At 47.0% G+C, this 26,927-nt stretch overlaps 3 protein-coding genes across 3 annotated transcripts; 1 reads left to right on the forward strand and 2 right to left on the reverse strand.

Moving 5' to 3' along the window:
• Positions 1–16,897: 16,897 nt before the first annotated feature.
• CHC_T00003775001 (hypothetical protein) lies at positions 16,898–17,140 on the reverse strand. Its single transcript, XM_005715434.1, has one exon. It carries the CDS (start codon positions 17,138–17,140, stop codon positions 16,898–16,900), a length of 243 nt encoding a protein of 80 aa, XP_005715491.1.
• Positions 17,141–17,147: 7 nt separating this feature from the next.
• CHC_T00003776001 (hypothetical protein) lies at positions 17,148–17,480 on the reverse strand. The gene has a single exon (XM_005715435.1). It carries the CDS (start codon positions 17,478–17,480, stop codon positions 17,148–17,150), a length of 333 nt encoding a protein of 110 aa, XP_005715492.1.
• Positions 17,481–24,198: 6,718 nt separating this feature from the next.
• CHC_T00003777001 (hypothetical protein) lies at positions 24,199–24,776 on the forward strand. Its single transcript, XM_005715436.1, has 2 exons — positions 24,199–24,539; positions 24,584–24,776. Exons 1-2 carry the CDS (start codon positions 24,199–24,201, stop codon positions 24,774–24,776), a joined length of 534 nt encoding a protein of 177 aa, XP_005715493.1.
• Positions 24,777–26,927: the final 2,151 nt, after the last annotated feature.

Raw genomic sequence — 26,927 nt, forward strand, 5'->3', positions numbered from 1 at the left:
TATGGAACGAAAGTCGACAAGCGGCTATCTATTCAAATACTGTTATGCTGTCATCTCGTGGCGAAGTAAGAAACAGACAATCGTAGCACAATCGTCGTGTGAGTCGGAGTATGTTTCTATGAGCTTTGCTGTCAGAGAAGCAATTTAGCTAGGAAGATTGTTTAGGGATGATTTCGGAATTAGTAATCGCGACTCTAAGGACTCAATCATGTTGTTTGCCGACAATCAAGGGGCAATGAAGATGGCTCATAATGACTCGGTCAATGAGAGATCAAAGCACATCGAGGTGAAGTATCACTTTATTAAGCATCATGTCCAGACTGGCAACGTCAAGTTGCAATACATCTCCACAGACGAGCAGGTAGCTGATATCATGACGAAACTTCTCGCTGGCCCTAAACACGGCAAGTTTACAGCTGCTATGGGCATGAGTGTTCAGTAGATCTGATGTTGAAGGGGAGTGTTGAGATTCCTCACAACATCAACTTCCACAATATGATTACTCGTCACAGTACACCAAGATTAAGAACCTCTTAATCTGGTTGAGTCAAACTGAGTCAATGTGAGTCCCAGGAATTTTTCTACATTTCCTTGCTAAAGTTTAGTATAAGTAGCGCCCTTCTCTACCTCAAAGTAAAAGGACCAACTCATCCATCCTACTCCTTACTCCAACAACGGTTCATCTCCCAATACTAACATGTAAAATGATAAACCGTTTCTCTGTCAGTACCAAGTTCACCATCGCACTATTTTTTTTGTGAGGGCTAGAGTTAATTCCTTTCTAACCCGGAAAGCCCTTTTAGTTCGGGCTCTCCTTCCCGAACTAAGTACCCAGTATCTGAAGCGGTTTTCGAAGTATTCTAGCTCTTCATTCTTCATTCAACCCCAACCATCCAAAAAACAAACAAGCAAATCACATCTCCATTGCCTTTTTTAAGACTATCCATTTCTGATGTCGCCCAGTAAACCCGACCTATTTTCTCTATTTTAAGGAACTACAATACTTACAACCGTCCCGCCCCTCTCCCACCACCCGTCATCACCACCCTGCCACAATGATCGCCTCACCAAGAACCTTTCAGCCCTTTCATACAGTCCTACCCATCCTCGCATTTTTTGCCCTATCACTATCCTCCTCAACAAGTTTAACACTTGACTGCGGCGAGGTTGAGCTACCCCAGCTCACATCAGCCGATCCCAGCGGAAGCCTCGGCTCAGGTGCGGCATAGAGATGCGATCAAGTAACCCAACACGGCTGGGAAACCCGTGTCTGCTGGGTTTGGATTGACCTCAAGGACCCCAGCCATATCGTCGAAAAAAGTCCATCGACCTGGAGTGAAAAGGCCAAGGATTATGTCACCGACAACCGCAAGACCCTTGCTGCAATCAACGCCAACTGGTTTCAAGAGAGCGATGGATGCGGGGCAACAATGTCCCTGTCAGTGGCATGGCATCCAGCGCCGATGTTCGATATCCGCCCGACCAGGAATTCAACCTCGAAAGCGGCCCTACCTCCCTAGCTTGCTCTTGGGGGAACCTCTGTGACTTTCTGGGTTACAGTGACACTCTAGATGATGCCATACGAACTGGAGTTTCTGTGTACAAGAACATTGTTTCTGGTACCCCCAAGTTCATCACGGCAGGGCTTTCCTCCATCCCTAACTGGCCCAACACGGATCACTGGACTCGAGATGCGATCTCGGCTGTCGGACTTGGTGGTGCGCCCAACCACAAAGGGTGGTATGAATATATGTACTTTGTCGTTGCCGAGGGTCAACCTCTGCCACCTGGATTTGTGCGTGGCTGGAGGTTGCTGGAGGTGGCCAACTTCATGATCAGCAGGCTCGGTGTGAAGGAGGCCGTGAGGTTGGATAGTGGTGGCAGTGCACAATTGGCTGTTGAAAGCTTCAACTTGGCACAACAACGAAATGGGTGGCAACTTAACAGGCGCCGAAGGGCGTTTCCGTGCATGTGTGAGCCACGTCCGTGCCGAACTTGTTGACTCTACGTGTGCGTTAACCCGAAGTTTGGGTGCCCCCAGAAGCGGTCTCTAGAAGTGCTGGGAAGCTGCTGCTGCGTAGGACTATCCTCTTTACGGTTTGTCCATGAGCAGGTTTGTTTTCGCAAAGAACTACTTGTCCTTCCGGGCAGTTGGATTCACCCGGTTCCGATCTGAAGCCCACTGCCAAGTTATGCTCCAGCGCCGATACAAAGAGATTTTCTCGACTGTGGCTGCCCGTTCCCGCTGATACTGTAGAGAAACACATGTGCTTGTCAGTCGTCAACACTCGTGTGTACTCATAACGGACACACGTGTGCGAGATGGGATACGTTGACACAGATAACACGTGTAGAAGCTCGTTGCTGATAATGTGGAAGAAGTAGACAGCATTTCGGAGAGCTGACAGAAAATAATGCAGACAGCGAGCGCAACTCTTAGAGATGCGGCGTTCTCGTTACTGACAAATGTATGTACTCTACCGCTTTGTAGAGCGAGGAAAAGAAGAAGAAAGGGCACGTAATAAATCACCAACTGTGAGTATTCACGATATTCTTTGGCAAGAATTTGCTACCGCGTTCGTACGCGAGACCCCGTGCGCTTCTGCGCGAGACGACCATCCTTTGGATATTGTCACACACACTGGAAGAATACTTTTGTATCTTCCCTCCCTGGATTTCACAACAATTGCAAGTTTATACGAAATCTAGTTTAATTGATCGTTATGGACCCCTCATCGCAACTGTCGCAACGCGACTTGGAATCGATCAAGAAACACATCAGCAAAGTGGATCGAACCCACCCGCTCATCGAAAACATTTGCATGGAACTTGATGAAGCTATTGACCTGCCAGCCGAAGAAATTGTATCTTTCTTAAAAGATTGTCTTTCTCCAGATGTTCTACTAGTCGACCCGGCGATGGAAAAAAGGCAGATTTTTCGAGCCATCCGAAAAGTAATTGAGGTTTGTGGAGTGGAAGTTAGTTATGCTGCAGGTATACCGCTTCCGAACAAAGTAATAGAAGCACTGTACTCGGACATTCCTGATGTTTTAAATGAAGCCCAGCAAATGCTACAAGCTTACAAAAAGTTTGGAACATTCAAACCTGATTTTGTCCCAGAACAGAGTAACCCAGAAATACTGACATACATCCCAGCAGAGACTGACCTTGCCCGTGATGAGGTAGGAATACAACAAGACATGCGTATTGCAAGGAACGATGCAGCTGAAAAACCACTGGAATATCAACCTCAACAAAAGGAAAATCTGCGAGCAACCGTTCCGCTTGAAAATTCTATCCCGAGGAAACAAAACCTGGCGAAAAATAGACAGGCTGTTGCAAATGGATTCCATCACAATAATGGAAAATTTTCGGGATCACCCGGGACTGGAATACCTTTGCACATCGTCAAGAGGAAATTCGAAGAACTAGTGTTTGAACAAGAAATTCCAGAAACGGATCGCGTTCAATTGATGCACAACTGTTTGTCAGGTATAGCTCAGAAATATTTTTATTCTACAGTACGAAGCACTGCGGAAAATAGCGAAGCTGCATTCGATATGATTTCGGAAAGGTTCAGATCCAAACAACATCAGTCTCAGGCCTTAGCATACCTTCGTCGACTCTCCTTTTCTGGAATTAAGAGCGAAAAGTCATGTTCAGATATTGAGGCCCTAGCAGCTGCACATTCACGTATTTTAGAATACATCCCACAATGCGGACCATCATACCAAAACGAACATCAAGATGGACACATGGGTGAGTTCCTCGCAGGAATTGTCGACGGACAGCCTTGGGCTGAGCACGTCCTTACCGCACGAATAACCGCGAATGGAAAAGAGAGGGGCACGGACTACAATTCGCGTTATGCTATGCTGGTCTCAGCTTTGACACTCGTAGACAATAGAGAAAAATCGGACACTTCACCAAAAGGAAATCCCGCTGACTCAGTGTTCTATGGTGAGACCTATGGAAAGCATATCCCAAGAAAAAGGAAGACAACGAACAGATATAGCTCTAACAAGTTTAATCGAAAAAGAAGAACGCCTAGCGAACTTCAGGCTCTAAAACAAAGAACAAAATGTCTAGTCTGTAAAAAGGTTGGCCACTGGAAAAATGAATGCCCGGACAAAAAGTCTACGATGACAGACATTATCAGAGCTCGTATCGAAGAAAATGGAGGAACGGACAAAGCAGCTGCCCAAGTCCTTTTTTCTTTAGCCGACCAAGAGGATTCGTATGCAGAATATGCAGCACAAGCTGAAAATGGGCATGGCCCGTGCAACGGAAGCGAAGAACACAGCGCTCTCAACAATTTCGAAAGCCTTTACAGCGCGGCGGAGTCCGGTTCCGGTCTAGACGATGCTCTCCAAAACACATTCGAAACTTTGCTCACTGGCCTAGAAAGCGACGAAGAGTCCGAAGAGATAAGCAATGACAAAGTGGATTTTTGACTGCCAGCGCACCTTTTGTGGACAGTTCGCTGGCCAGCAAGGCTCCACCTCCTACCTACTCACAATCTCAAACATTGGCTACCGGTTCTAAAATTCACAAGTGTGGAATGATTTGTGGGACACGAAGGAGCATTGGTCAAAGGAAATGGCAACACAGGTTGCTAGAACAACGGATCCCAATTGATATACACTACATGAGAGACGCCTTTCGTAATTCAAGAAGGTTCTCCCCAGGCCGACCCCCGGAATTCGCCGGCGCATGTATTGATATTGGATCCCCTCGATCTTTGATCGGTCTCAGTCATGCAAAAGCTTACTGTAGAGCGATGCGTATCAAACTGACCCTTTCACCTTCTCAAAACTGTTTCAGATTTGGTACCTATCCTACTACTTCGCTCGGCAAAATGGTAATACTACTACCCACTCCCAGAAGCACTATCCCACTGAAGGTAGACGTAGTGCGTGAAAATATTCCAATGCTTATCGGACTAGACGCATTATTTCAAAACGGTTTGGAACCCTCAGTACTGAAAGGATCCCTCAATTGTACGAAGCAAGATTGGTCACTCCCTTTACAAATGAAGCATGGACATCTGTATTGTTGTTGGAATCCATCTTCATTTTCCGTATTCTTTACAAGAAACCAATTGGAGCGGTTACATCGGCACATGCTCCACCCTTCATCACGCAAAATTTACGACCTTTTGCGCAAAGCTGATCCCGAGAACCTGCAACCCGATACTCTGAAGACCCTCAAGGATGTATCAAAGGCATGCGAGACGTGCACTCTATATGCTCCCAAACAAATCACATTTCGCATCAGAGACGCAGATAAGATCAAATTCAATCATCGCATATTGATGGAAATCATGTTTCTGAAAGACAGACGGGAAAAGTCTAGACCCGTGTTGCATGTTATAGACGCTGGAACTCGTTTTAGTGCGGCAACATTTTTGAAGGACAGTAGCACAACCACAATTTGGAATACGTTTATCAAAATTTGGTCTTCAGTTTACGTTGGATTCCCGGAATCATTACTTACAGATCAAGGGTCTGTCTTTCTTTCTCGAGAATGGAAATACAATTGTGAATCCTCCCGAATTGAGCTACTTAACACAGGAACAGAAAGTCACTATTCCTTAGGGATTGGCGAAAAGTATCACTCCACACTCCGAACAATTTATAGAAAAGTACTGTGTGATCACCGTGCCTTGCCCGAAGATATAGCCCTTGCTAAATCGGTCCAAGCAATGAACGAGACCGTCGGACCTCATTGACTGGTGCCCACGCTATTGGTTTTTGGGGTAATCCCGAAACTGCCCGATATATCCGAGCGTGATTTTCCTGTACAAAGGGAGCGACTGAGAGCGGCCTGCACGGCAAGAAAAGAATACGAGAAAGTGGTGGCCAAGAGCACTGTGCAGCGAGGCCCACGCACTGTACCGCCACCGGCTGCGGATCACGTTTACGTACCAGGAGACTTCGCGTACGTGTACTGGGAAGGCCTAAAACAATATACTGGTTCACATCTCGTAGCATCGGTGGAGAAGAAATGCATAAGTCTGCACCTAGGAGAAAGTACTGGCCCACGTCCTTTTAACATAGCTCAACTTCGACCGGCACCGCTGCAACGACACCCAACATATGACGAACAACTCTCTAGATCTGAAACCGACCATAACACAGTAATGCATACCGAAACGCTGGAACCTGGAGATGCTAGAGAACATCTGTTCGACGATGCTAAAAGAAAAGAAATACTGGGGCTAATTGAGAAGGGAACCTTTAAGATCGTACTGGAAGAGGAGGCAGGACCGCATCCGAACATAGTCCCGTCACGATACGTCCTCACAATCAAACACGCAGATAATGGATCAACACTTTATAAGGCTCGATTAGTCCTTGGTGGACATTGCGATAGAGAAAAGCACTCCGTGGTGCACAATACATTCAATCTGAAACAATCGTCAGTGCGCATTATGTTGGCATTGGCTACTATTCTTGGGTTCGAAGTATGGTCACTCGATGTAAAACAGGCGTATCTACAAGCAGCATCAGAGCTACAACGCAAGGTGTTTACTCGCCCAGCATCCATTGAACTTCGACCAGATGAACTAGTGCAAATATTGAAACCATTGTATGGATTGACTGACTCCGGAGATTATTGGTGTGAGACCAATCACAAGTTTCACCTCGGAAAACTGAGAATGGAACAGTGGACAGGGGATTTTGCTCTATTCTTTAGACGAATAAGGGACCAACTAGTATCCCTATCAGGCTCGTACGTGGATGATGTTTTTCAAGCAGGTACAAAGGAAGAGAAAAAGCGCTTGCAAACCCACTTCAAGAATGAATTCGACATCAAACTGAACAACAAAACAAGTTTCACCTATACAGGGCTCCAATGTGACACCTCGGATAGGAATGAGCGAAAGTTATCTCAAAAGAAATATATCGAGAGACTAAGGTTCCTGACAAAGACCTCCACGTTTCAAGAGTTTAGATCTCTCCGGGCTCGTCTGGCCTGGGTCGTACACACGAGACCAGACATAGCATGCGCTGTGTCCTTCGCTGCACAGATCACTGAACGCATTCATGACACTCACTGTAACCAGGCTTTGAACAGAATTGTCAAGCATTTGAAGCAAACGGCAGAGGTTCAGCTGAGATTCCCAAAGCTCGACATAAATTCGGTCAGGCTGCTGGTGTACACTGACGCCTCACATAACAACAGGGAACAGAACAGGTCGCAGCTGGGGTACTTGATTTTGTTAGCAGACAAGTTTGATCGATGCACGTTTCTGCATTATTTTTCATACAAATCGACGCAAGTGACGCGATCATCAATGGCTGGTGAAACTCTTGCTTTTGTAGAAGGCTTTGACTGCGCATACTTAATCAAACACGACCTTTCAAGAATTTTAGGGCGATCAATTCCGCTGCTGATGTTCACGGATAGCGAGGCTGTATTCCAAGTTTTGACTAAGTCGAGGTATACAACAGAAAAAAGACTAATGGTTGACATATCGGCAGCACGAGAAGCATATCAAACGAAGGTCATTTCTAATGTTGCCCTTATCAGCTCCGAGGTTAATTACGCTGACGCCCTGACGAAAATTAAGAGCAACAGCGCTCTACAGGGATTGCTCCGCTCTCACCTTGTGCAACACGACGTCCGACAGTGGGTCATGGCCCCGCCGCACAAACAGGTGTTGTCCTCCGACAAGAAAATTGCGGGTGTGTAGAGAAACACATGTGCTTGTCAGTCGTCAACACTCGTGTGTACTCACAACGTACACACGTGTGCGAGATGGGATACGTTGACACAGATAACACGTGTAGAAGCTCGTTGCTGATAATGTTATGTTACATCCAGAAATGAACCTCCCTGACGGTTCATTTCTGAAAGGGCCTCGTGTTCACTGACGTAGGCTGACATACAACCCCAAAATAAATGTCACGCCTTTCCGTACTACAATTTTAAACATCTGAAAAATTTTCTACGGCAAATGATCCAATCGTACTGTATTCAAATCGGTCGTCGCCGTCGGCGCCGCCGCCACTATCGCCAAATTAGATATGAAATCCAATCCCTCGTACCCTAAACCACATCTGTCACCGCCGCCGCCGACGCCGCCGTCGGCAAATTAAATGTACATCGTCACTGCACAGTATTATAAATCGCGCACCCCCTGACTGCCCTCACACCCCCTACCCCTCACATGATCTCCACAATTGCGCACGATTTTATTTCCCCTCATCGACGACGACGAGCGAGCGATGCGACGCGGCGATCCTCGACAACTGGGCTGCGCCTGCTGTTGGGAGTCTACTACGGGGTCGAGAATGGGCTACGCCCGCCTCGACTTCAGCGAGCGAAGCGACGATCCTCGACTGCTGGGCTACGCCTGCTGCCGAGGATCTACTACGGGGTCGAGGATGGGCTACGCCCGCCTCGACTTCAGCGAGCGAAGCGGCGATCCTCGACAGCTGGGCTGCGCCTGCTGTCGAGGATCTACTACGGGGTCGAGGATGGGCTACGCCCGCCTCGACTTCAGCCATCGAAGCGTAAATCATCGACAGCTGGGCTCTGCCTGCTGTCAAGGATCTTCTCTAGCTGCAGTCAAGTCCTCTGTAAATCATAAATTGGGGTGACAATCGATTAAAACCAATTAAAACTTGAAACCAGCATGAATTAGTCTCTAAAATGCTATCTGCTGTATAAAATATCTGGACCTCAAAAATGACGGCTGCCTAAAAAGCGTTTGCGTCAGTACTAAAATGGTTATGATTTTCCAATGCAATAATTCTTAAAAATGCACATTCAAGTGCTCATGCGTCTTGCACACGTGCCTGTAAGAAGTGGAAGAGTCATTTTATTCCACATCATTTCCAATTCCTACATTTGCAGTATTATAGCAGTACATAAAACTAAAGGAATACAGTCATTTGGATTGTATTTGGTCACATTGAATACCGAAGAATGGCAAGACTATTTTTAGTTGGTTAAAGGACATAGAACCTGACATTTATATGCGTATATATTTGCAACAAGACAGTATATCATTCAAATTGGGTTACGCCGACATCTTTCCCAATACTCATTCAAAAATCAACCTTTCATAAAAACTTTGAAACTTGACTGGAAGCATCAAGTGCTAAGCTACTGGCCAACTCTTTCATCATGCTTAAAATAGTATTCCACGACTTGTTTGGTACTCATCAGTGAAGTACAACTCATCGTTAAAATATATATATGAAGTTAAAGATGCAAAATGTAGGAGGAATAAAACCGGGCATTGTGAAATAAAAGCCGTTTGAGCAACATTTATCAATTTATTTAACTAAGCAGAGGGACCAGCACCACTACCGGAACCCCCTTGAGGGCCTGAATTTATCCTTGCCTTCTTCAACCTCCTTTCCAAGCGTTTCTTGTTCTTCTTTTGAATCTTGGACCGCTGGGATTCCGGGATTGAATCCCACTCGCTCGCAGTTTTTCGACTCTTTTGAAAAACGTACCCTGAATAGTGCTTCATTTTATTTTCTTGAATTCTTGTACGGCAAAGGGGACAGTGTCCTGCTTGGCGGTTTACAGGATGATCAAAAGTACTGCCATCATCAAAGATTTCCACCACTGGACATGTAGGAGTGTTAGATAGAAGACAGGGAGCAATGCAGTCTTTATGAAAGACGTGTCTGCATTGTAGCTCGACCACGTCTCCATCAGGCGGGATTGACAGATGATGCACAAATGCGGATGACCAACGGCGCTCATGTTCGAACAACAAGGACTGCTTGCGAATTTTGGAGAAACGAAGGATGCGAAAGGTTGGTGCACTTGTCTCAAATCTGATAGTTTGCCTGTACCCGTTCACTATTTAAAGAGTTCTTGGGGGCAGAGATTTCCTATTGCTGTGTTAGCCTAGTTGCCATTTTAAAAATAGAATACTAGATTGATGCAAACGTAGAATAGAAACACATATGCGCTTGAGCATATACGTAGCAGTCTAATGAAGCGTACACGAAACGTTTGAAAACATTTACTGCGGCTCGCGACGACCTTCATAACGAGATTTTCTCCGATTTTCATTGAGTCAAGAAATAAATGACAATCCAGAAAATCTGACTAGAAACCGTGTTTGAAAAACAGAGTGTATACCTGCTTTAAAGATGTGGCGCGCGAATTCTTCCAAGCATATCGAACTATTTTTAGAATGTAAGATTTCTGCCAAGTATCTCAACTATGGTGCATAGAGATACACAATATACTTTCAGTTGTGGAGATCTGAAATCGACGGTATATATAGCAGAAGAGAGAGGAAGGACAACGGAAAGAGTATAGTGTGACCCTGCAAATCTTGGGAGATTTGGAGGCACATATTTCAATATCTCAGCGTCCACCAAAGCCGTTCTATGTGGTACATCAGAACCCAGCAGAAACGTTTACCGAAAAATCCAACGTTTACCAAATAATTCAACGTTTACCGAATAATTCCAAATAAGCTTGTGTCTAAGAGAGTGTAAATTTATGTTTCTAAAAATAGCGAACTAGTTTTCTGGCACCGTGGCAGCCACGATTTGTAGTTGAAACGAACGCCAAATCTTTTAATTGTACGTCTTTAAATATAGTTGGTCATGAGGTCAGATTATCCTATCAAGAGCAGGTACGTTCCACGTTCTACATCATGATGAACATCGTAGCAAATGCTGATTGAGTGATTTAAAATAATATACCCAACGCGTTGTCTGCATGACACCACGGAATCTCGTAAATAGACGTACTTGCGCCCAAGTAAAATATGCAGCAGTTCTATGAGATGTATACAATACCACTGCCAGCACATTTCTACTGCATTTCACGACAATTGCTAGATCAAATTCTCTGATGTGAGTTTAGAAAAAGTTTTGACTGGAAGCCGGGTGATTCTTTAATGAAAAGACCGTTCAGAAACTGGGTCCATTCCTATTTAGACGTATAAATTACGAACTTCTACAGGAATGTCAGGCTATTTTTAGTAGAGCAGAACTCTGCAGAGAATTTCAACTGTGGTCCGCAGAGTCAAACAAGTGAACACTTAACTGCTGAGAAGTAAAATCAGGTCGCAATGTTCCATGCCACAAAAATCTTGTTTTGTTAGACGTTCTTCCAATACATTTTAGGTCTAAACCATCAGGACGGATATGCCTCGCCATGGGTTTTATGAAAAAGAGTTCATATTTATGCAGTCAACTTGTACGTAGTTCAGTCTATTTTTAGCTTCAACTGCAGTAACGAGATAACGTCTTCTCCGGATACCTCCGTGACAGTGTTTGTATTTCTACACGCATGATAAATCTGAACATTCTGTCGTGTGTCTCACCATACCATAGAAACTATCACAGCACTCTGTACCACGACATCAATTTCTGATAAGATTGATGAGGTGAGAGACTAGCCTCCCTTTACAGTAAGACGGTTTTCATATTTTTTATTAATCTTTTTGATGCAGTACACGCAATAACGCCTGGGGCCTCCTATCTTTGTCATACGCCGCATGAAATCCTTGAACGGCTTGTTCCCAATCATTGTCACTTCCGATATCCATCAGACCCATTCGTACAGGGCCAAATTCCTGTACTCGTTCCACTAAAGCCTTGATTCGCAAGAAGCTATTCTTCTGTCCAGAAAAGGGTCCACATCTGATGGCTATAGTTCGGAACCATTTTCTTTCGCATCTCTGAGTCTGTAAACTTTCTCAGTGATTGACAGTCGAGATTTTTGTCTCCCCTTCGCCACAGCTCAACCACTTCTTCTATGGTTTTCGGTAGTCCTGGAATGAATTTGACTACTGTACTGGGTTCCATGTGAGCCCCCCGTTTTCTGTTTCTTATGCAATGAATGAGTAAATGAACCGAAGTCCCGTTTTGTTGCCTCTGCAGCTGCAGAAGCAATGCAATTCTTTTGTATCAACGGTTCTTTACTTCCATCTTCCACGGCGTTTTCTTCCAACGAGGCGTACAACTGTACGCTCGTATTTCTTTTCGACAGCGCACTAGAAGATTCCTTCCTTCTCTGGTGCAAGAGAAATAGTCTCTGCTGTAGCTCTTTCTTCCAAACTTTCATTTTCTCATCTTGAACAGCATAAATTTGTCCTTCATTCTCTGAATCGCTTCCCTGATTTTTCGATTTGCCGACAGAATTAGTGTTACCCGACGAAAGCAATATCTCCTTACTGATCGTCATACCAATCTCCGGTTCAAGTTGCAGGATTTGTCTAGGGGCTTTGAATCCGGCACCTTCTCCACCCCCTTGGATCGGACGCACGAACCCTCGTCTCTCCATTTTTTGTCGTGTGGGTCTGTTGGTTATTCCTCGCTCTGAAATTATTAAGACGATCACTTATATCTCATTAAAACAGAAAACTATGATCCATAAATCAAGTACCAGATTATTTATTGTACTCGACGAAAACATTTCACTAGACTAACTGAAAGTTTTGTCCACATCGTTTGAACTGAGACCAGTATGGACGTGCTCAAGAAACTTTGCAAAGTCCTCCTTCTCATATATCTGCTCAGATTCTTCGCAAATAGTTTTAGCATGACGTACATACTCCTGGACTGAATTAAAGCGAGGAAGCTCTGGCGGAGCACAGTCGTTGTAGGCAGCGCAATAGTTGGCATACGCTTGATATCCACTCATCTGAATTATTTCCATAATTGCTTCATCGCGAAGCCCTAGGGCTCGATACAGCTGGACTGAACCTCTTTTGATTGAATGTCCGGAGTACATACCCAAATCACCCGATCCGACACCAATTGATGACAAGCGACCTCGGAAGAATTCGGTGAATTTCTTAGAACTCCACGGTGCTTTGGTGTCAATGACCCAACCACTTCTTGTCTCATTCACATCGCAAAATAAAGGCCCTGGGCTACTTCCACGAAGTGTCAGCCACGAGTACAATGCTAAGAATGGATCCATAAAGTATGAGAACCGCAAGGCAGAGTTCCCGAACCAATCGCGAAGCTGGTACGTTCTATGCACAGTTCAATTCTTAATTGATTCAAGCAACGTCAACGTGCAGCCACCAGACCCAACAGAGACGTTTTCGACTTTCAACTTCTTAATTTCATCATATCTGAGTCCCAAATTCAACCCTACAACGAGGATGGCATGTAGGAGCACGTCAGGTGCTGCGGTTACCTTTTCTCTCCCGTACCAAAACTTTTCGGCCAAATCACAGATATTGGCTGCTGTGATTGGCCGAGAGCGTAACGTAACGAATCCTAGATGAGCCAAATGAACGCGATGGGCCTTTCGCAGCGCCTGCAAATCAAGGTTTCCAATCAGCGGGTTGCCGCTTGCCTTACCAGCAGACTCGTCAACCTGCCACGTTTTCGTGTGCCCGTGTTCGCAATAGACATGTCGAAGTCCCTGCGCCAGAGCTCCCATGCTGTCATTCTTGAGAGCATCAGCAGTTCCAAACTTACAGTAATCTGCAAGAAGATTGAGAATGAGTTTTGAGCTCTCTGGGGTGACGCGATGTGGATCTGGGGCACCTTTCAGAGCACAGTACTCTTTCAGAACTCGTCTTGCTAACTTCGCATTCGCTTTCGTTGATGCGCTCGCGGCAGTAGATACCAGATCGTAGGATTCGCGCAGGGGACCGTCTGTAAAAGCATTCACACCCCCCTTTTTGTTCCCTCTCCCCTTCCTTGCTTGAGTTGACATTTTTGAAAATTGAAATCCCCCTAAACCTCCTGTTAAGGGATTGTCTTTCAATAATCCAGGAGGAAAATGATTGTTGAAGCCAGTTTTGAAGAAATATGTAAAAGGACACTTTCAAAAGAGTACGGCTAAATATGCGATTTGATTGCGAAATTGTAGAAATGAAAGCCTAGATCATTCAAAACACATATTTAATTGTTTAGAAACTTTTGATGATGACGATCACACGTATTCCCAAAGAGCATTGGTTGTTGCCTTTTTCAGAATACAGTACTGTGGCTCTAGTGCCCTGACTGGCTTGCAGTCATCGAGAATCATTGCTGTATATTTCTGAGAAATAAAGCCCACCCACGTCGATGACGTATATGACATGGAAGCTTTCCTAACAAGTACTTCGTAGATATGCTTTGAAAGGTAGAGGGGTATGTCAAGGAATACATTCTCCTACCTGAATAACTTTCGTTTAGTTACGGTAGTCCTCTACACTCGGATACTCCGCTAAGTTATATTCTACGCATTTAAATGGAAGTGAGTAGAACGTAATCAGATGCTTTTATCTTTAATCATAGTTTACTTAAGAGATTCAATACGGAAACACAGTTTCGCCATTTCGGAAATACTGGACATCGTAGGAAGTACTCATTTAGACTTTTACATTGGATATGGTGAAGATTTTTGCTTGGGGAATGCGGTTCTTGTATAATCTAGTGTTGGAAACTGAGAATCTCTAAATTGAAATGCTCTTTCCAAATTCTATTTTGCGTGTGATTAAAACATTGCTAACATTGAGAAGATGAAGTGTATGACTTCCTGCTGTCTTGGTAGATTCTTATCTTAAAGAGTATATAAGGGTTGACAACTCAGACATATCAAAAGGTTTATTACAAATAGAAGTTTTCTTAAAGTGCTCTAAAAAGTCTCAGGAAGCTACCGTAGTTGTTTCTAGAAACATGTATTACAAAAGAGGCAAATAGAGCATTCTCTACAGGAACATACTCCCTATCTAAATTTTTAGCAGGCCTTGTTAGTTCTGTGTGCACCATTCTCACCCAAAACTCGCAAATCGTTACGGATATCATTACCCTGGAGTAGATATACTTCTTCAAATCACGAAACGCAACGTTCAGATCCAAGGCGTGGTGAGCCAATACTACTACTTTGGATTATAAAACTTGAACTCTCTCTTGAATGATCGTTTTAAAGGTTATGTATCGCTTTGTAGAATTGTGAGGTACACAAAGTCGCCAAGCCGTTACAAATTTCATTAGGGTTAAAAAAGTACCTTTTTCTGCATTGAAAAACTTACAATGTGTATCTTCTGAACCGTACTACCGCATACTACCCAAAATACCGAGCATTGACGAATAAACTCGAAGTGTGCACCGCTTTCGTGAGCAGAGTTTTATCTGGTTCATATGAATCAATGACCTCAAATCTTGTTGTTGTCATTTCAGTCCGGAAACTGTGAATCAGCTTTTTTCGATGAATAATTCATGCTTCTACGGCTACTGACGATTAAACTTTTCGAAAATCCTGTTTTCATACGAATAAATTTGGATTTGGATCTATTTCGTTTCGTAACGTGGCTGTAATAGAGATAAAATTGTATCAAGTTCATGGAAGCAATATAAGCTTTCAGGGGTTTTAGGTTACGCTGCTGGGAAATTACAGGCTTTTCATTCATAAATGGGGAAAATGTGATTTTTATACGAATACAAAAAAGGCCTGGAAGAACTTTAGGTGTTAAATGCACATGAGAATCGCTTTTTATCACCACGGTTAATGTGACGAAGTTTTATTCGTCATTGCAAATACTGATTTTATAAAAATCCAGAGCAGAATTTCTGGGTTGAGTATGACTCTTTTGTGCCGAAATATGCCCAAAAGTAGGCATTTGAAAATGCAGTTATGACTATGAAAGTGCAGTTCACAATTAGAATGATTGCGTTTAATTTTCCGGTTGTTCTGGTATGTTATTCTTTAATAAAAATGAAGCTTTAACTTTGGTTTTGGAGAAACTTTAACCTCGTACTGCGGCAGTTCGCATGAACCTAATTTGTTCTACTGTACTCTTCTCCTGTAAATTAATACAGTACTTAAATTGGTACTCGGAAGTCTAGAGTACATAATTTGGTACTCGGAAGATCCGAAAGTGATCCGTTTTTACTGCTGCATGGAACTGCAGAAAATTGGATCAGTTATTTCTAGGTTTTTCGCATTTCGTGTCACTACTTTCAGAATACGTTTGACCGATGGTTGTTCTGACGATATCGGTGAGTGAAGTTTCGGCTCTTCCTGGACGCTCTGGAGCTCTACGTGACCTGACACGTGACCATGTAAGGATGGGCATCACGCGGTTCACAAATGAGTCGGCAGTACACAACGTTTACTAGAAAAAATGGCACACATAAACTTTTCGCACTAGACCTCATCATTTTCCGCGGTTCACATCGCTGGTAATGTGGAAGAAGCAGACAGCATTTCGGAGAGCTGACAGAAAATAATGCAGACAGCGAGCGCAACTCTTAGAGATGCGGCGTTCTCGTTACTGACAAATGTATGTACCCTACCGCTTTGTAGAGCGAGGAAAAGAAGAAGAAAGGGCACGTAATAAATCACCAACTGTGAGTATTCACGATATTCTTTGGCAAGAATTTGCTACCGCGTTCGTACGCGAGACCCCGTGCGCTTCTGCGCGAGACGACCATCCTTTGGATATTGTCACAAACACTGGAAGAATACTTTTGTATCTTCCCCCCCTGGATTTCACAACAGATACATGCTCATCGTTGCCAGGGAAAAAAGCTAATAGATTGTAGAGCCCACGCACCGCAGTGTGCGTACGTCTCGTTGTCAGAAGACGGACAAACGTTTCATAAAGCCGGATGATGCATGCAAAACAACAACTCAGTTCTTGTTTTGCATGCATCACCCGGCTATGAGGACATTAATGGCTCCTCTACTGGCGTCCTGACTATGATGCTCCTGCTAAAACTTTTGCAGCTTCTTTTGTACTCATGTGTAAAGCGTATATTGCTGATGCCATGCGCAAAGCGGCTTGTCTCAGACTGCACCGTCGTACCCGTCAACTCAGCCCAAAAATAAGTGGTCACCATTTCCTTCTTCGGTCACAGCAGCAAGGAACGAACACTGTCCTCTAGCCAGTGAAGGGCGTCTTCCCGGGGAGCACCGTCTTCCACTTCCCTAACCATGTTCAAGTATCTGTATGCTTTTACGAGCGGCGCAACATGAAGAATACTTTCCTAATCAACCAAAACAATCCGTCAACGTCAGCTATGTCTATTTCCTGTGCATAAACCTCTAGGATATCCCGGTTGTCCCAGTCAACATCAAGCAAAGGATGGCCTGTGAAAGAGCTGTCAAAGTCGAAAAACCAGACCCTTGGACCCTCATCGGCGCCCTTCCTGTTTAAGTTCCCATCAGTCGTGTCATTGTGTATCAAACAGGTAGGCATTTCCAAATCAATAAGATGACTGGTGCTCATACGCAGCTAACAGAGCCTTCCGGCCTCTTGAGACGTCAGGAAAACGGAGCATACGAACAGGGGGATATGTATCTGAAACTACGGAGGACTGCCGCAAGGAACTGGCAATATTTGTGAGGCCCCTAACGTCCTCCCGTTTGAACAATGCAATGTCGTTTTTCGATACGTCAACTTCCAAAGCGTACAAGACACAGCGAAGCAGCCAAATATCCAATGAGCTTTCTATACTTGCAAATGATACATTTGGAATATATTCTCTCTGTCCATCCGTTATGCTGTACCTGCAACCAGTGCACGCGTATTTCCGCATGACTTGGTCTGCGTTCAGCGTGTTGTCGCTTTGCAATAAAATGTTTTCATCCAGGCGAAGGTACTTTGCAATTTTGTCAATATTGCCACTGTCCACGACAGGAAGCTTTCGAAGTCGTCTGCATTCCCCTGAACAACCAGTACCCCTGAAGATACAAAGCCCCCGTTGGGATCCCAGACTGGACTTGTCCAATTCTTTAACTTTGTGCTGGGAATATCTACTGTAGTTCAGGTGAAGATAGCACAGACGGTGCCCTGAGGGATTGTTAAGTAAAGTTCCATTAGTTACAGCGCTGCAGTCGGATAGGCGTTTAAACTCATCCGTGAATATTTCGCGCGTTTCTTTCGAAGCTCCGCAGACATTGAACAGTGTCCAATCCACTGTCGGACTGCGCTTTGGTCTACGATCCTCGGTGGAGTTCTGAATCTCCGTCTCCGCTCCTTTTTCCATTGTCGAACAAATAAAACAGATGTGATTGATGGAGCTCTTGACTTCTGTCTTCAATCTCGATGACCATCGTTTGAGGGCCCTAGCCGCTGCTGAGGGACTATACTTTCTGGGGTTCGAAATGACTTTCCAGCCAATTGTGTTGTCTCTGCAATATGTGCACAGGTGAATTACATTTTGTCGAGACTTGTCAAGTCTGGCAAAGGGGTTTAAACGGTCCCCCGTGTCAACATTGGCCCGCATTAGTAACTGCGATATGGATAATCGGACTGAAAGGCTTGGAGTCTTCAAGTTACATGTCTTACACGCGAATCACGGTGGACTGGTCCTTGTGGCGCTACCGGTCGGGTCTGCTTCAACCTTGCGCTCTGTCTCCATTAGGAGACGAAAACCCTTGCTGCGCGGTTATCACGTTCGTTGATTGGCAGTCATTGACTCGATCCTGGTGTGCGGCACGCCGCAGGGCTGGGAGAGGTAAATGGGACGTAGCCGTCCTATAAGCCCGAGGTGCCAGGAAAAAGTGGACCTTGGCGTGGAAAGTGGCCACTTTGGCGAGGTCGACGGCAATGTTAAATTTTATCATAAATGTCAAAATGCAGCATATTTTGCGAGTTGTCACCGACTGTAGAGTACGATAGTCCAAAGAAAAGAGTCCGGGCAGTGGGTAGAGCAGACCGAAACACGCCAGCCAAGTGCTGAATACATCGCAACGACCACGGACACGACCAGCCTTACTGTAGACAGAAGGGAGTCAGCCATACCAACATACGATTTCCGTTGGTATGACAAGCAACGATTTTACAACAATAGCATTACGGGATCTTCTATACGTGTACAGTACCCTTCCCAAGGGCACGGTACCCTCGAAGGGTACGGTACACGCAAACAACTTGACAACGGTACAGCAGAGTGGTACAGTGTACAGCACAGCAGAGTACATGACTGTTGACAATCATGTACTCTGCTGTGCTGTAATACGTACATACTGTATGAGTCAACATTGACTCATACAGTACCCGTATGTACGTATTACCAGAGGCGGCTTTTTCCATTTGTGAAGGTGAGGAACAGAATCACAACTCCCTGTAGCGGTCCAGACTTGAGAGCTGCCAAATGTCAAAGTACCTCCACTTTTTTGGACTCATTAGTCCCCCGTTTAGAGTGCCCTGTGGAACCACCGGACCACCTTCGCAGGCCGTACGCGTTTTGAACGCAACCTCAGAAATGAGCTAACCCGTAGAAACCGATGACATCCGCCCGACTTGCCTCTTCCCCCCACCGTGTCCATTTCATCCATCCGCATGCCGCCATTTTTTGCATCTCCTCGACGAACACCACGCTCCCTCGACATCCGACTCCATCGCAAACCCGCACATCCCAGCACCCGCGGCCTCAACCTCCGGCCCCAGCGCTGCGACCGCGAACATGTCGCGCACGCCGTCGCAGCCCTCGAAATGCTACAGCGTTGTCGCCGCCCCCACGTTTGCGGCGATGCTGTTCAGCGTCATATCACCCGGGGCCCACGACGTGCCGGTTAGGTTCCGGCCGCAGGGTAGTCGTCGCTTATGTCGTCGCGAGACATGTTGCCAAGCGCAAACCTAGGGTGCGCGCGGAGTTGCAGGAGCAACAACACGTCCACGGGCGTGGTGGTGTCCCAATCCCGGTCCGTACCGAAACTGATACACCCAGCCATACTCCTGGCCGCCCCGAACCCTGACCTCCAGGCGGGAGCGTAATCGAAGCAGATGCCTTTAGCCCTGCTCATGCACGCCCCCGCTCGAAGTAGCTGGTAGACCTGTTCACATTCCATTCCTTCGACAGCATGTCCGCTCCGTCAATCAGGTGCGAGCTTGACCCTCGATTCAGCTGCGATTTCTCGCGGCAGCGCAACATCTCTCGACTACCCTTGGGCCGTTCAGGCCGGAGGCAAGCAAACGCAAGATTTTGACAACTCGCTAGTCGAAGTATGTTTGTGCGTAGCAATGGAGGATGGGAATGTCAATGAGAGTGAAATCGCCGAGTGGCAAGATGCGTGCAGGGGCGTTATGAGTGCGGAACTCCCGCGGACGCGGGTGGAAAAGAACTGGAAAGCATTTCCAAATACATGAAGAAGAGGGCGCTGGACGATATGCTGGGAAAAGTGAGAGAGCAGGAAAGGCACTTGGGAGACATTGAGAAGCAGTTGCTCATTGAGGCGGCGGTAAAGGTGACAACGGCGGATGGGGGAGGTTGCGAAGCAGGAGAGGATGATTCTGGAAAAGCTGGCAGAGGCGCTGAAGGTCGATGAGATGGGTTGTGGAGCTCCATTTGAAAGACTGGGAGAAGATGCTAGGCAAGCAGACGTCGGAATATTGGCACAAAGCAGGGCAGGTTGAGTCGACAGGATGTTTTTATTTCTTGCGTGAATGGTTTTGTTTTTGCTCAATGTCTTGTTTACGACTGGCAGAGTCACAACTTGAGAACGCATTTAAGAGATGGAACCAGTTTATATGTGAGACTGCCCTGAGAGTGTCAACGGATGTTATAGGGTGAGTGCCCATTCACCAGTGGATTTTAGAGAGATCTCTTGCAACGGTTTTGCGACTTTATCAGCGTTGTCGGCATATGCCAACATCATTGTGGAAGTCATCGCTTTAGTTCGTGGAAGATATGAAGCGAATTGATACTGCAACCGCTCCACAGTTTGGCCATGTGGTTCCATGCAGGGCTATGAAAGCACAGTAGATGAGGCACTGCTGTTAGGGCACATCAGACACGCACACATGAAAGCCACAGTCGGCCCCCTCTCCACAGGAGGAGGGAGGCATCGGTGTTCTTTGCATCACAGTTCATAGCCGAGGACAGGCGGATGAATTACCAATTTAAAGTTTACTTGCCAAAACCCATAAATGCAGGTATGTCATACAAATATTCTGCAAACGGTTTCCAAGTCAATTAACCAGGTTTATACGGCCGCAGAATTTGGCATCCTACGGTATTGTACACGGGATAGTTTTAGGTGTGTTGGGCCTACTGTATTTGCGAACAATTTTGTCGACAATGCTCTTCTAACAGTGACAAAGGTCCACTATTCGGTGAGGGTATTTGTAAAAGATCTACTAACTTCGCTGTATGTCTGTAACTGAGACAAAGGTCTAGTAGGCCTTTGTCTCAGTTACAGACAAAGGTCTAGTGGTCTAGTACACCCATTAGATATGTGCAACTGGCAGCTTCTCAGACCTGAGAGATCACGTCAGGACCAAGAGAGTCCGGGGATGGATGAAAGCAGTGTTGGCTGTGCGTGCACCTCCTAGAGTAATGGCACGAAACATAAGCCTTTATATGCCACACCAGAAGTATTGTACAGTACTTGTACAGTTAAGCAGACACTAAAGAGATCTGTAGATTGACGCTGAACGCATTTCATCTCAGGAGAACAAAGGTACTGTACTTCGGGTTAGTTGTACTGCATGACTGCAGGATGCAGTCGGACTCAGCGACGTCCTATCTTCGCTGCACAGCAAAGGAATTGCTACGGCATTGCTTACGGTAAACTCTTACGTCGCTTGAGCAATGTATTTGTTGAGACTTAGCGAGAACCATCCACAACGACGCACTCTTCTTCACGTTTGAATTTCAGAATTCTGTGACTGCTTCTTTCCTAAACCCTGTAAAAATCGTGCTGGGTAATCGTGCTGGGTAAGCTCTCTACTTTTTTTGTCCATACATTCGCTTCGCGGGAGCCATGTGTTATGGAGAGGGTATCTTTCTTTTCTTATCATGAAAGCAACCTCAAATAAGGACACGTGCCATCTAGACTCTGCGTAGCCTGGCGGACATGTTAAAGCTTTATGTGCCTGGCGTGAAGACGCGCTTCACCAGAGTGACGATGCGCCAGGTTGGCATGTGGTGTTACAGTACGTCTATACCACACCACGCCATTCCCAGAGCAGAGACAACAATAGGATGGGGTCGCAGGAGCGAGCATGGCGGGAAGAGGGATAAGGGACATCGATGGGAACGGAGGAGGCTCCATCGTGATTTCCTCCATCTCACGTCGCAAAAATGCAGCTCACCGCCTTCAGTTGATTACAGTTACTGTACAAGTACGAAAGTACAGTATTCGTGCCACACCGTATCCATTTTGCAATTGCACCTACGTACAGTATCAAGAAAGTACGCAATGCATCCATCAGTCGTCGTCTGTACTCTCTGCCCTGCCTTTTTCTGTAGCCCTTGAATTGCTTACAAAATTTGTGTATAATAGGGAGCTTACGCATTCAGAATTAAATGGCTTCTTACCAACTGAAGACCATTACATGATTATCCTGCATGGTTTCCAAATCTTAGATGCCTAATCTCTGGGCGCACTGCCAGCAGGAGACCAAGTGAGGCTGAAGGAGGCGACACACAGTGCGTACATAGCCAAGTATTGTACTCGTACTCGGGGCATATCTTCGCTGGGACATACCCCCGACCATTAGGGAGTTAGAGGATTGTTGACAATCCTGACATCAGGCCTGGCACTCGCCACTTGAACACATGTGAAGTCCTCGTGGGGCAGAGAATCAACGAGGTACAGCACGTCTAGGCCGTAAGGGCCAGCATGTGTTAATGGGCTGGCGGCGCGAAGACTTCGCAGAAACAAAAAGTAACGCACAGCACTGCTAGCAATACATAAGAGCCGCGCCTTGCTCCGCTTTCACTCCCTCTTCACTTGGTGTGAGCAAGACGCCACATTCTTCAGTTGCCATCCGATCTACATCGACACCTCCCTCAAAGATCATTCACACCACCACTGCACATCTCAATCCAGACATGGCCCTCTCTACCAGAATGACCAGTACGACATTATACGTCCTGCTTTTCTTGCTTCCTCTGTGGCATGGCGCCAATGCCCGAGACCTCTGCCCTCCAGGAACTGTAAGCTCGACTGGGGCAGAGCCTTGCAGGGACTGCCCCGCCGGCAGCTTCCAACCTGATACAGGAAAGAAGTCATGTTTGGTTTGTCCTAAGGGTACCTACCAAAGCTACGGTGGACGAAGCTCCTGCTACACCTGTCGCCAGGGGGACTATCAACCAGAAACAGGCAAGACAAGTTGTCGTGAATGTCCGTCCGGGTCGTTTGGGAGATGGGAAGGCGCAACTAGCGCGGCTACATGCAAAAAGTGTGCGCCTGGAACGTATCAAAACTACAGCGGACGAAGCTCCTGCTATACGTGCTCTCAAGGAGACTATCAACCAAAGGCAGGAAAGAGAAGCTGCTTTGAATGTCCGCCTGGATCGTATGGCAGCAGGGCAGGTGCAACTAGTAGGACGACGTGCAAGAAGTGTGCGCCTGGAACGTATCAAAACTACAGCGGACGAAGCTCCTGCTATACGTGCTCTCAAGGAGACTATCAACCAAAGGCAGGAAAGAGAAGCTGCTTTGAATGTCCGCCCGGATCGTATGGGAGGAAAGCAGGCGCGACTAGTCGGGCAACGTGCAATAAGTGTGCGCCTGGAACGTACCAAAACTACAGCGGACGAAGCTCCTGCTATACATGCTCTCAAGGAGACTATCAGCCAAATGCTGGAAAGAGAAGCTGCTTTGAGTGTCCGCCCGAATCATATGGAGACAGGGCAGGTGCAACTAGTAGGGCGACATGCAAAAAGTGCCCGCCCGGCTACCGCCAGCCCTACAGTGGAAGGAGCTCTTGCAATAAGGTGCGCTGAAGTGGATTGTCATTCTAGGCCGCCAAAGGCTAGGTATCTTGATTCCGTGGTTTTCATGCCAGGGGCGTCAGAGGTTGGCACAAGTACCCTGCGCCGCGTATTTGAGGGCGGCTATATGGCTTCTCGATGAGGGCTTTGATGGTGACCAACGCGGCATTTGAGGCGTCTTCCTGAAGCTCAGAGTGTTACGATTCGTTATTCTCTAAGGCACATACTGTACCGTGCAGTCATTTCACCTGTACTCGACGAACATAGTAAAAAGATACCCGAAGATAGTTAGATGCCAGCTGAGAGGGACGCCCGAAGAGTCGTTCACATTTGCAATTTGCACCGGCGCATGCATTGCTGCCTCTGGGCGTGTGGAATGCGATGTTGTGTCCGCTGAGCACAAAAACCATTCTCATCGTTAAGAAACCTTGCTCAATGTCTCGAGATAAACCAATTCTCAATGGCGTTAAAACTCGCGATCGGGGCCGCTCTGCAACTTCTTCGTATGTCACATTGCCACAGCGAACTGTGCATTTCGCGACATGCCTGCGCTCTTCTTCTCGCAAGACGTCCATGTACGCCCCTTGCAATGTTCGGTGTGCTTTTCACCCATGTGCTCCTATTCCCTGACACATCTCTCAATCAACATATTTCCTCTCTCCGGTCTCCCGACGCCCTTCTCTCTTCGCAAACCTATTCGCGGTCTCGCGAAGGCGTCTTCTTCGGCACCCCCGGCAACCTCGGAAACGCCCGTGGCGTTGCCTTCACCTTTCTTACGCCCACAATACACTTCTTTCTTCTGTCAATCTCTTCCGCCTCTTCCCCCTGCCCGTGCATCCATTCCCACAGCCACGCCTTGTGCACACCTTCCAGCTTCCCGCCCAGCCTTCTCATGGCCTCCTTCGCGGCGGCGATCTCCTCGGCGCCCGCGCCCACGCTCTTCTGCACGAAAAACACGCCCCCACCTTTGCCAGCGGCACGCACAGTTCACAGCAAACACGCATTTCCGCCAACGACCGTGCCACGGCCGCGTCATACCGCCCCCGATGCATCTTACTCTGCCCGATCTCCTCTGCCCTCCCCCACACGGACGTGACGTTGCGCAGGGCTCGCGCTCCACAATGTCGTGGAAGCGTGTCTTCTTGCGCGCGGCCTCGAGCAGCGTGACGTCCCACTGCGGTCTCGTGATGGCGAGGACGAGCCCTGGGAACCCCGCACCCGTGCCGACGTCGACGACACGCAGCGCGCCGGGCGCGGCAGCGGCCTCCGCGTCCAGCGCCGGTAGCAGGCTCAGCGCGTCCACGATGTGCTTGAGCAGCACGGCATCGCGCGTGCGGATCGCCGTGAGGTTGTACCGCTTGCTCTCGCTCAACAACAGATCCGCCAGGCGCACGAGGGAGTTGAGCCGCGCCACGTCCAGGCGCTGCGAGTCGGCGGCGCGGCGCAGCACCGCGAGCGCGGGGGCGATACTTTGCTGCGTAACGCAGGCGCGCAGCGCCACGCGCCGCCGCGGCAGCGCGCGGCATGTGGGTCGCAGCACGTGACGCGCGCGCTGAGTTGGCAGCGAAACGGCGAAAGCGATGCGGCAGGCAGTGAGCCACGGAGCCATGTAGACAAAGATGGTGCGTGGGGGCGGCGGGCGTGGGATGTAGGAAATATTTATATTCCCCGAAAAGGATCTGTGGGAGGGGACCCGGTTTTGGCGGGCGTCGGCGGGCGTGTTGCCATTCGGTGTGAAAGCGGTGTGAACGCGGTGTGATGGATCTTCGAGGCGGGTGGTAAGCCGGTGCGGCGGAGCTGTCGGAGGCCGACTGAGGGATGGGCTAAACTGGGCGACCGATGGATTCGGGTAAGGGGGTAAGGAAAGTCGGCTACTTTGCCTTTTATGGAAACGGAGTACCGTTAGCGTACAGATGAGTGTTTTCGATTAACACCGAGTCGACGTTGGCCACAGATGTCGAAGACTCGCCCGCAACTCTGCCGTCCTGCTGCGTCCTCCCTTTCCCTGACTTCCTCTCCGGCTGAAGGAGAAGACCATCGCGGAGATTACGAATGCACTACTGTACTGTACACGTGTTACTGTTCCTAATAATAATTACACCCAAAACAATTACACCAAAAATATGTTACAGTAGTTTCGCGATAAAAGGAACGAGTTGGGAGAAGGGGTCCGGTTCCTTTTATCGCGGGGTTCCCGTTATCAAAGCTTATCATACCGATGATTCTCAGCCAATTACAACATTCGACTAAAATTTAATTGAAAAACATATCAATGGTGGTCTGTTTCGCGCCCTGATCCGCCTCCAACCGGACGAACCGTTGCAAATTACGCATCGCGCACAAAAAAGCGAAATTATCGAAACCCGCACATGTCGCAATCCTTTTCGTCAGCCCCAGCGCCCGCAGCTGTTCTGCACTTCCAGGAAGGGCGTCTCGATCTTCAAGCCCCTCCTCCTCTGGTGGATCATCTGCTATTGCTGAATCAATTAGCTCTTGATTACCTACACACTGTATGCAGTCATCCTCCTCTTCCGGATTCAATAAATCGGCAACACTAAGCCGCCGCCTCTGTGTAACTAACTCCCCGATCTGGCTTTCAAGGCCTGATAATAACACCCGTTCCCTTGATTCTATAGCAACATCTTCCACAGCGGAAATCAAACCACAGTGCCTCCAACAATTAGCAATTACATCACTAGGAAGCTCTTCCCATGCCCTTTTGAACCATATCATGGCTGTAAGAACATCCACCTTGTATATTTTTAACCTCTGCGTCGACATTGTCCGAAGCTCGTTCCATATGCATGCGTTTATACCTTACTTTGAGTGCTGCAATTACCCCAGCGTCCATAGGTTGAATTTTTGACGTGCAGTTGGGAGGTAAATAGATCACGCGAACATTAGGTAGAGACGGCAGCGTCTCAACTGTAGCATGTGCGCTGCAGTTATCGATGAGCAAAACCACTTTGCGCTCTGGATCTTTAGCCACGAATGTTTGAAAGCGTTGAAGCCATTCTATAAAAAAAAGTCGTCATCCATGCCTTCTTGTTAGAATGGTAATCGAAGCCAAGCTCAAGGCCAGATTTTTTTTAAACATACGCGGGTTTTTAGATGACCCAATTATCATGAGCTCGTATTTATCTGACCCATCTGCATTGGCGCATATCATAAACGTGATGCGATTTTTGGCTTTTTTGGGCCCCCGGAGAGGTTCCAATGCCACAGTACGGTCCAGTGGCATAGAATAAAATAAGCCGCACTCATCAGCATTAAATATGTCCGTTCTGCCATAAGAACTAATGATGTCCTTTATCTTAG

This window comes from Chondrus crispus, genomic scaffold (assembly GCF_000350225.1).
Source record: "Chondrus crispus Stackhouse genomic scaffold, scaffold_20, whole genome shotgun sequence".
Classification (NCBI taxonomy): Eukaryota; Rhodophyta; class Florideophyceae; order Gigartinales; family Gigartinaceae; genus Chondrus; species Chondrus crispus.

Bases quoted from the DNA above. Each gene is read 5' to 3' on its own strand.
- CHC_T00003775001 (XM_005715434.1), bottom strand. From the start codon at position 17,140: ATGCCTACCTGTTTGATACACAATGACACGACTGATGGGAACTTAAAC.
- CHC_T00003776001 (XM_005715435.1), bottom strand. From the start codon at position 17,480: ATGCGGAAATACGCGTGCACTGGTTGCAGGTACAGCATAACGGATGGA.
- CHC_T00003777001 (XM_005715436.1), top strand. From the start codon at position 24,199: ATGTTCGGTGTGCTTTTCACCCATGTGCTCCTATTCCCTGACACATCT. The intron at 24,540-24,583 runs GCCCACGCTCTT...CACCTTTGCCAG, and splicing joins GCGATCTCCTCGGCGCCCGC to CGGCACGCACAGTTCACAGC.